Source organism: Lontra canadensis, unplaced genomic scaffold (assembly GCF_010015895.1).
Source record: "Lontra canadensis isolate GAN:19392208 unplaced genomic scaffold, GSC_riverotter_1.0 scaffold693, whole genome shotgun sequence".
NCBI lineage: Eukaryota > Metazoa > Chordata > Mammalia > Carnivora > Mustelidae > Lontra > Lontra canadensis.
Window position 1 is genome coordinate 25684 of NW_022631677.1, and position 10617 is coordinate 36300.

Genomic DNA, 10617 nt, shown 5'->3' on the forward strand with positions numbered 1-10617 from the left:
GACTGTGGTTTCTGGAATCAGACAGAAAGCCAAGCATGCAAAAAAGTCATGGAAGCAAATAGCTCTCAGGGACTTTAATGTTAGAGTCTGTAGCAAATTAGCACTGAATGTTTGAACTTGGTTGGTTGAAAGCTAGGACACAATGCATGTCTGCCACCTTGCCACAAAAGCCTCCTGACCCCTAAGCAGCCAGCACTGGCAGGCTGTAGCTGAAGCAAGCAAGAGCTTTGAGAATATACACAATATAAAAAGCTAGGTGCGTTTCTTTACTGCATTCCCACCCCCCCGCACACATATTCCCACATCACCCTCCCTTTCCCTACAGCCAGTATGAAGGGGACAAGTGAAGACAAGGGGAGGAGGGTTTTGCACCCTTGGAGAACAACAACAGAAGGAGCTCTTGGGCTCGGCTGGAGAAGAGCAGGCAAAGATCACCTTGGGATGGGAGGAAGTGGTGGGGCACCCCTTTCTCTTCGGTTGGATCCACCTTGATGAAAAAATAGACAAAATATAAATTTTGGTTAGAAAGCTTATGACCTCACTGTACAAACTAAAGGATGATCACAAAAGTACCCACTCTGTCACCCTCTATGACCAAGGCTGTGAAGAACAGGCACACGTGGGTGAGAAGTAAGAAATGAAGGCAAGCGAGGAAGGATGTGACTGAACATTTCTAGAGACGGATGACCCACCACTGGCTCCCAAGTACTTACCCAAAGTTAAGAAAATTAAAAAAAAAATAGTTTTCTTCTTACCACATGGTATGTGTTTATTACAGATTTAGAAAATATGGATGGGGGGCGGTGCCTGGGTGGCTTAGTGGGTTAAAGCCTCTGCCTTCAGCTCTGGTCATGATCTCAGGATCTTGGGATCAAGCCCTGCATCGGGCTCTCTGCTCAGCGGGGAGCCTGCTTCCCTCCCTCTCTCTCTGCCTGCCTCTGCCTACTTGTGATCTCTGTCTGTCAAATAAATAAATCTTTTTAAAAAAATATGGATGAGCTAAAACAAAACAGAAACTCACCAATGCCTGTACCACCCAGAGATAACCAATAACATGATGTAAATACTTTCCACTTATCTTCTATATATAAACAGCTCTCTTTTTTCTTCCCCAAATAGGATCATATATTGTCGGTCTGAACATTTTTCAGAGCTGTTATTGTTGATACATAAAATTATAAATAACACATATTCTATTATGTAAGTATGCTGTATTTATCTGATCAATTCCTTTTTGTTGGACATTTAGGTATCTTCTAATTTCTCAACAATGCTTTTTTGAGAGTAACCGTCCTAATGGCTGTGATGCTGTATTTCACTGTGGTTCTGTGTGTATTCCTTTAATGATTAGTGATAGCGAGCATCTTTTCATGTGCTTTTTTGGCAATATGGATATCTTCCTCAGAGAAACATCTATGCAAGTAATCAACCCATTTTAAAAATTGGGTTTTTGTTGTTGAGTCACAGGAATTCTTTATATATTCTGGATATAACTTTTTGATCAGATATATGACTTGCAAATATTTTATTCCATTTCGTAGTTGTCTCTCTGCTCTGTTGATAGTATTCTTTTAAAAACTACGCATATTCATGGGTATGAGTACTGGGTTTAAAAATCCATTCACAGTTTTTTAAATTCATTTGCCCCACATCATTTCTTTTGAGGCTCTAACAGGTTTTAGGCATGAAGCCGGGTGCTCAGACACTGTGAGCAGATCTAGCAGGGACACATGTCAGCTGAGTGGGTCCATTGTGGCTGCTGCTCTGGGGGAACTCAGAAGTGGGCTGGCACTGACAGATTCTTCAGGAGGCATCCCAACAGGGATTTCTGAGACAGAACAAAAGCTCTGAGCAAGGGGAGGAGTTAGAGGAAGACACGGTCAGCTTGTTACCTTGCCTCTTCCTCTTGCCACCCCAACCGTGTCTTTTCTGGGTCCCACACCTAAAGAGAGACGCATCTGGATAGAAACCAGTCATGTGTTGTGGGGCCTTGACCATGGCTGACATACCATGCAGGCTGCCCCATGCAGAGCTGCAGTGAGACAGCAGGGCCTGGGGCTGCCTGGGGGCCCTGCCAGGCGGGTGCCCCACCCAGAGGCCCAGGCAGCTACAGGAGCAGAGCAAAATCACTCGACAGTGCTTTAGTTTTGTTACAGAGATGATCTATTAAACACACAGAGTGCTAGAAATATTTAAAGCAAGTCTACAAAAACATTTTTGGGTACAGTGGACATTAATTCATCAGTTTCAGAAATATATTTAAATGCCCACCATATTTCAGGCTTGGGGCCACCTGAGGAAGATGGAGTAGTGAGAGGACAGTTCCTGTCCTCGAGTTGCCTTTAGTCTCAGAGACAGCAGGGTGGGGAAGGGAATCTGTTCAGCTATGAAGTTAAAAATCTAGAGGAGGGGGGATGGTTCTGTTACTGATTTAAATATGCAAAGAGTACTTACAATAGATTAAGAATGCTTATAAGAAACCAGGAAAAATATTTAGAGTCCATATGAACAAGTCCTTAAAGTGAATTCGTTTGTTAGTGCCCAAAAAGGAAGAGACAGAAGCCCCTCTTCATCACACACACACACACACACACACACGCACACACACCCTCAAAGTTATCTGTCCCATGTGAAGACTTACTTTTCACTCTTGTATAACCTTATTATAGTTATACCTTTTTTTTTTTATCAGCCATTGTCTAGAAATGGAGTATTTTACATAAATGAGTTTCTCTAGAAATTAAACTTATCCCTTTTCCTTTCAAGCAGCAATACTCTGTTTCCTTCTGGCATTTGTTTGTGGAAATTTTTCTTAAAACATCTTCTAATGTTCTGAATTCTTCAGGAGTGGCACAGAGCACAATGTGACCTGGTCCTCACAGCCCAACAGAAACTCCTGTGTTGTCCCGTGCTGTGATACAGAGTACAGTCCCGTATCCCTGTCTCTTTGACCTGAGACTGCCACCTGTCACATCTCCCTGAAGCCACTAATTTTGCTTATCACCAGCCTTAACTGAAGCAGCTATGATTCTATGCTCTATGGCTAGGAAACATCCAGCCACAAAGGACTGAAGAACTGGGTGATACAGAGTCAGGAGACTCTTGAGTAGGTGTACGGAGCTCTGCCTAAGGAGTGAGGACAAGGCTAGGAACAGTTACCTGACATGTGCAAACCCCCCCCCCCATTTCTGGTTTGGGAATTTGGTTCTAAATTTAAAGCTGTTACAAGTCTGAGCCTCCTCAGTGATCTATGTGTGTTTTGTGCCAAATTTTTCTTTGTTCTAACCACTTATTGTCATGAAATTTCAGTTTCTCTATTTCCTCTTCTTGTTCCCATTTTTGTTTCAATATAGAGGAAAAGTGATTCGCTTCTTTATGGTTGCATTATATATTTTAGCAAAACCCAGAAAAAAATCTAAATGTCCAATAATGGTAAACTAAATCACTGTATGTCGACTTGATGGGATACTATAAAATAAAAATCATGTGATAAAATGGGAAGGTATTTTACTAAGCAAAGTTATGTAAAACCCACCACCAAGAAAGTACACTCTATACTTAATAATGATAAGTCAATAAGAATTATATGGATTAAAAATGAGCAGAGAACCTGGTAAAATGAATATATGTGGTGATTTTATGGAGATTATATGGAGAGATTATGGGTATATTTAAAATTTTCATGTAATGCTCTAAAATCTATAATCATCATATATTTATGACTTTATTATTATTATTTTAATATTTTATTTTTTTAAGTAATGTCTACACTCTAGGTGGGGCTCAAACTCACAACCCTGAGATCCAGAGTCGCCTGTTCCACTGATTGACCCAGCCAGGTGCCCCTGATCATAATGTATCTAAAATATCAAGGCAGTTGCAGTGAGTTTTTGTTATAATTATTAAGACATCAGACTAGTCTCAAAACAAGTAGAAGACATTTGTCCTATCTCAGGAATGCCAAAATGGGGAAGTCTGTCCGAACGAGCAAAGCAATACAATTTAACCTAATAACAAAGCAAAGTTACATTGAGCTTGTGATGACACGTTAAAGTAATCGTTTCTCATATATATTCTGGGTATCCCCATTTTCCTCATCACTTGTGGAAGGACAGTTAACCAGAATTTAGATGGCTCCATATGGGGTTGTCTGTCCCACTCCAGGCAGGAGGCCTGGATTTCCTATATAACCCTCTCTCGTATACAACCCAGGCTGTAGAAGAATGAAGCCACCTGAAGCCCTTGCAGAAATACTCACTCCGGGATTCACTTCTTGCCAGTTTACTGGGATAACTTTTGGCTGTTGGTACATATGGCTCTGGAGGCGGCAAGTCAGAAATGGGATGGAAGTAGAATCTGCTTTCCCACTCATCTGAGGGAGAGAAACAAACAGCATCTTCAGTAACAATCTGCTATGAAGACTTACATAATGAAAGGACACAGAGAGCTGCAGAGAGCACTTCTAGTTTTATGCCTAGAAGTTTAGAGAAAACCCAGAAATGCAACAAATGTCACTGATCAGCGCATCAGTGAAATACGCTGGTCTGCGAATCAAAGCAAAGACAGATCTAAGTGACTTGAACTAGCGTGATTAGGACTCAGCCGGTCCCTCTTAGGACCTGGGGGCTAAAGTCTGAGATACCTTTCTTCCCACCAATGGGCCCAGGAATAACTGGACCCTCTCATAAAAAAAGGCAGAGGAAAGCCGCTTAATACCTGTAGATCATCAGGCCTCTTGCCCCAGCAAACTGTTGAGAAAGGCAGGTAAGGTAGGTAATAAGAAGATAAACGACAAAAATGACATTTTTTTAGGGTTCTGGAATCTTCTAGAAAGTTAACTAAAATGAGACTCCAACAGTGAGAGAGGAAAACAATCAGCCTTTTTGAAAAATGTAGGAGGTGGGATTACTACTTTGAATTTGAAATCATGGCAGTCTCTAATGGATAGATACTTAGATCAGAGCAGTGCAGTGTTTGAGGGTCATAGAAACAAGAAATGTTAATGCAAACACACAACGCACACAAATTTACCATTTAGTGGGTGCCCTGTAGCTTGAAAATATTCCCAAGGTCCCTTCCCCAGAGGATAGACCCCACCTCACCTTCTCCTGAAGAGTCTTGGAAGCCATTCCTAATCAATGTTGATGGTGGAGGTGGGGGAGGTGCCCCGGCGCCAGGCCTGTCAGGAGGAAGAGGAGGCCTGGGTCCAGTCCTGGGACTATCTATTCCACTCCTGGAAGGCAACTGGGGGGTGGCAGGCAGGGCCCGAGATGTGCTGCCATTTCTGCTTATTGGAGGGGGTGGTGGGAGAGGGCCTGGGACAGAAAAAAAAAAAAAAAAAAAAGACAACATTTAGTGCAGTATCTTACATCCTACATTACTATTATCATGTCACTGCCAATGTGCAGTTATTGAGCACCTGCTGGATGTATGCCCAATAATTAGAGCTTATGGAGAAATAATGGAAACTTTCTAGGAGATTTAGCCAAGCAAGGAATAAGTACAGATAAACACAGAACTGCACATACGTACACATGTTGATATCGATAGCTAAATGGCTGTCTTGGCTTTGGTTGTATTGAGATTAGAGATGATACGGTTAGGTTGAGAACAGGTTATAATCTGTTTATACTGACAACTATATCCTTTTAAAAACATTTTATAATCCTCTTAATTAGCTACTGAATTACTGTGATATGATATGATAGGAATAAATGCCATTTAGAAAAAGAATTGAAAAAAAAAAAGAAGAAGCTAGTTACGAAGTTATTTTAGGTCTTCAGAGGGACTAGGCTCTTTAAATGCACGGTAGTGTTGCTAATTACACAAGCATGCTTCTGTGATGCATGCGATCTGTTTCTAGGCAGAAGCAGCATCAGGAAACCAACTATCAATCGTGCTGAGATTGGCAGGAGTTCCTTTTTGGTTCTTCCTCTTTGGGGAGGTGGATTAGTCAGTGTGCACGGCTGTGTACTCTGATCCTGACCCTGAACAAGCTGGTTACCACATGGAACGAAACTCTCTATATACAAAAGAGTACCAGAGAGTCATCTCACAGCACTCTTGCCAGGAATAAGTAGCTAAAAGCAAATAAAAAGTACAATTTAAGTCTCTGAAACCATTTTAAAAAATTGCAATGGTAGGGGCGCCTGGGTGGCTCAGTGGGTTAAGCCTCTGCCTTTGGCTCAGGTCATGATCTCAGGGTCCTGGGATCAAGCCCCGCATCGGGCTTTCTGCTCAGTGGGGAGCCTGCTTACCCCCTTTCTCTGCCTGCCTCTCTGCCTGCTTGTGATCTCTCTCTCTGTCAAATAAATAAAATAAAAAAATCTTAAAAAAAATTGCAATGGTAATGGTATAATTAGAAATGTTTAAGTTCCTTAAAAAAAAAAAAGGAAATTCTTTTGATAATACAAAAGAAACCTGTCCTCCTTGTCCCATCTTCCAAATTCAGAGGCTATTTAGATTATAAGTAAATTAAAAAAAAAAAAAGAACTTGAATCTTCCCATGCAAATCAAAATGGCCTTAGTAATTATTGCTGGTCTTCAGCAGTGTGCTTCTCTTGCAAGATGCTGACATTTTATGTAAATACAACATCTTATGGTACTATAAATATAAATGTCTTTTATTAACTACAGATTCAGAATCCACCTAAAGGACCTTAAACTGAACAACCCACCCACTGCATGTATCCCTGCCTGGAAGTCTTGGCTCAGACAGCTGACGGAGGTGAGAGGCATGTCCGGCCCTGGGTGGTTGGTCTCTCAAGGAGTCTTCAGTGCTTCTCCTGGTAGGGTTTATTTATTGCCCCATCTGTTTGCCATTGCTGGGCTCCCAGTCGGGAGGAGCTGATTTACTGGGGGGAAAGTATCTCACATGCTGTGGGTTAATTTCACTGGTACTACCAGCGCACAGCTGTCACCAAGCGCGAACTAGACTTCCAGTATTATGGGGCCTGATCGACTTGCTCTTTCTCTCTCTCTCTTCAAGTAAATGTTCATACTCCTAACTCTCGAACCTTCCAGGACCCCTGCTCCAAACCTAGGCAAGCATAATAAGAAAGCAGATTACACTTTTTTTTTTTTCTTTTGAGACAGAGAGTTTGCAGAACTCTCTAAGGGGAAGGGGAGAGGGAGAATCTCAAGCACGTTCCCCCACTGAGCAGGAAGCCCAGCGCAGGGCTCAATCTCACAAGCCTGAGAACATGACCTAAGCCACAAGCAAGAAACAGATGCTGAACTGACCGAGCCACCCAGGCACCCTCAGATTTCAACTTCTTGTAATAATAGCAACAAACTATCATTTATTTAATGCTGTTACAAGCTAGGAATTAAGATAACCACTATACGCACTTGTCTCGCTTAATTCTTACAGCAACCCTGAGAGGTGAAGGGACACAGAAGAGGCTGCTGGTGTTGGAAGGGTAAAAACCTCAAGTCAGGTTTTGTCAAGACTCCAAATATGTCAAATTCTAAAGCCCACACTCCTAACAATAAAGCCAGTCCTCCTCTCAAAATACAGATGACCTCTCATAAGATCCTGTGGGAATGAAAGGTGGTAGGAATTTTCTAGAGGTCAGTTTGGAAGTACCTATGAAATTTATAGATTACTATACATACCTGCTCACCAAAATATTTCATTTCGAGGAATTAATCCAAAGGAAATACACAGAAATGTGCAAAAATATTTAGCTACAAGAATATATTCCTTGCATTATCTGCAACAGTAAAAATCTAGAGATGGTTTGAATGAATAAAGGTAAATGTGTAGGATCTAATATTATGCAGCCATTAGAAGTCAGGCTGTACAAGAATAGTTTATAATCCTATCAGAAGATGTTAATGAAAAAAAAAAGATGTTAATGAGATTAATAAATAAAAAGCAAATAACCAAACAGTATGTATACTGTGATACTGATTTTGTAAAAACATAAATATATGTTTATATATATATGTATATATAAACACAGACACGTTTTACTTCTGAGTTTTTTTTTTTTAAGTGAGTTTTATGCCCAAGTGGGGCTTAACCTCATGACCCCAAGATCAGGAAATGCATGCTCTACCGACTTAGCCAGTCAGGCACCCCCTCTCAAAACATACATTTTAAAAAGGCTGAAATAATAAAAAATGTTATGATTATTTCTGGGTGGTGGTGGTAGGATTATAGATCATTTTTGTTTTCTTTATACTTTTCTGTATTTTCCATAATAAACAGACAAGACTTATATAATCGAAATAAATAACATTACAACTATGTCACAGCCTGTCCTGTTTTGGGGAAGATTTAATCTGTTGACTTGTCCATTTGGTAGAACCATGCAAACTGCTGCTTAGTCACTTTGGGGGAATACCACTAGCTGTTGGATAAGAAGAAAATACTGCATTTCATTCATCTGACTATCTGTTCTCGTTTGTTCTCTGAAGATTACTTAATGAGATGCCATGATGTGTAAGGATTGGATTGAAGCGACTGGTACTGGCTTTTTATATTTGTTGCCTACTGTCTGAGGCCAGAGCAGTTTGAAGTAGTGCTTCTCAAACTTTGCAGCACGTTATAATCACTGGGGAGCCTCCAATATCTTGATGCCCAGTCTGTAACCCAGAGCAATGAAACCAGAAACCCTGGGGAATGGACCCAGCATGGTTTTTAAAGCTCTCCAGGTGATTCTAGCCCATGGTCACCTTTGAGGACTACTGATTTAAAGAGTGGTGTTTAGGGGTGTCTGGGTGGCTCAGTTGGTTAAGCGTCTGCCTTCAGCTCTGGTCATGATCTCAGGGTCCTGGAATCAAGCCCCGCATCGGGCTCCTTGCTCAGTGGGGAGCCTGCTGCTCCCTCTGCCCCTCTCGCTGCTTGTGTTCCCTCTCTCTGTCAAATAAATAAATAAAATCTTAAAAAAAAAAAAGAATTGTGTTTATTAGGTTCTTGTGGTCACAGGGCAAAAGGTTAGCTTCTCCTAAAGAAAAAGACACCCCATTTCCAGGCATCTTATATAACAATAATAAGGTTAAATTAAGAACAATAACCACTGTGAAATAAAAAGCACCTATTACAATTAGGAGAGAGTACAAGTTCTAGGGAATTCTCACTTCATTTCATTTCATAAAGTCTCAAAGTTCTTCCCTTAGATCCAGCTTTCTCAGCCCCGGGGGGTGGGGCACAGACGAGCGGCAGCAGAGCCTTCAATCCATGAAATAGCACACAGATTTTGAGTTGTACTTATGAGAACTTTCAGGAACAAAAGGCCTCTACCTTTTTTTTTTTTTAATTTTTTAAAACATTTTATTTATTTATTTGACAGAGACACAATGGGGGGGTACACAGCAGGGGGAGTGCGAGAAGGAAAGGCAGGCTTCCTGCTGAGCGGGGAGCCCGATGTGGGGCTCGATTCCAGAACCCTGAGATCATGACCTGAGCTGAAGGCAGATGCTTAACCCACTGAGCCACCCAGGTGCCCCCAAGGCCTCTACCTTTATCTGATTCTCCAAGGGATTTATGTGCTAAAGGTATTAACAAGCAGCAAAATGGGCTCTAACACTTGTCTTTAATGACTAGGGACATGGCCTCAAAGCTTGACTGATGGAGAGAGCAGTACAAGAAAAGTTCATTAGCTCTTAGATAGCTACCCTTCTTGTTGGAATAATGGATGCTCTTACAGGAGACGCGAATTTAGTTCCCCAATTAAGACAGCTGATATTCACTTTAGGGAAGTCAGAGCAGTAGCGTGGCGAGCACATTTCAGAATTGGAGGTGAAAGTTCTGGTCTCTTATTAACTAGCTGGTGATCATTTGCCTTTATAAGTTAGTCAGGGTGTCTGGGTGTCTCAGTAGGTTAAGCGTCTGCCTTCGGCTCAGGTCGTGATTCCAGGGTTCTGGGATCGAGTTCCACAGTTGGGCTCCTTGTTCAGTGGGGAGTCTGCTTCTCCCTCTCGCTCTGCTCTTCCCCACCCCACTTACTCATAATCTTTCTCCCTCTCTCTCAAATAAATAAATAAAATCTTAAAAAAAAAAAGTTAGTCTCTTCATCTCTAAAATGCAGACAGAAATTGTAATCCCACTTTCCTCAGAGGCTCACATGAGGTCGGGGTGAAGTCAGCCACAGTAAGTGTCACTTAAGAGATTAGAGCAGTCTGAGAGTTTACTTAAGCTTCTGTCAAACTCCCTTTGCTTATATGATGATTAGTGACACGGAACAGGCTGGGCTGTAGGAAGACATACTCCACCCCGGTGTGACATACCTGATCTGCCCGGTGGGTCCCTCACCGGAGGAGGGGGTCTCTCACTGGGCGGGGGAGGAAGAGGGCCTGATCGTCCCGGTGAAGGTAAGGGGGTTGTAGACGGCGTAAGGGACAAATTCCTCTGTGGGAGTCTTGGGGTTTCATCAGTGCCACTGGAACCTGGAGGCAGGGGAGGAGGGCCGGGCCTGCTTGGTGGCGGCGGTGGAGGTGGGGCCTGTGAGGAGGAGGAAGGCCTCGGGGTAGAAGGCACGGGGGGGCTTGCTGTTCTGAGGGGGAGGCGGTGGGACCGCTTCCCTGTGGATGGAGGGCCTGTTGCCCACTGGAGGAGGCGGAGGGGGGGGGTTTGTCCTCCAAGGCCCTGCTGGGGGTCGGGGGCAGGGG

The 10617-nt window shown here is 42.5% G+C and overlaps 1 protein-coding gene across 1 annotated transcript; it reads right to left on the minus strand.

Annotated features, from left to right (window-relative positions):
* Nucleotides 1–286: 286 nt before the first annotated feature.
* Nucleotides 287–10614, minus strand: LOC116863198 (WAS/WASL-interacting protein family member 1-like; the record flags this gene model as incomplete). The annotated part of the gene is given in 6 exon segments (XM_032850690.1): nucleotides 287–487; nucleotides 4259–4372; nucleotides 5103–5315; nucleotides 10237–10492; nucleotides 10494–10577; nucleotides 10579–10614. Coding segments are annotated over 6 exon segments (759 nt in total), but the record flags the coding sequence as incomplete, so codon positions are not given.
* Nucleotides 10615–10617: the final 3 nt, after the last annotated feature.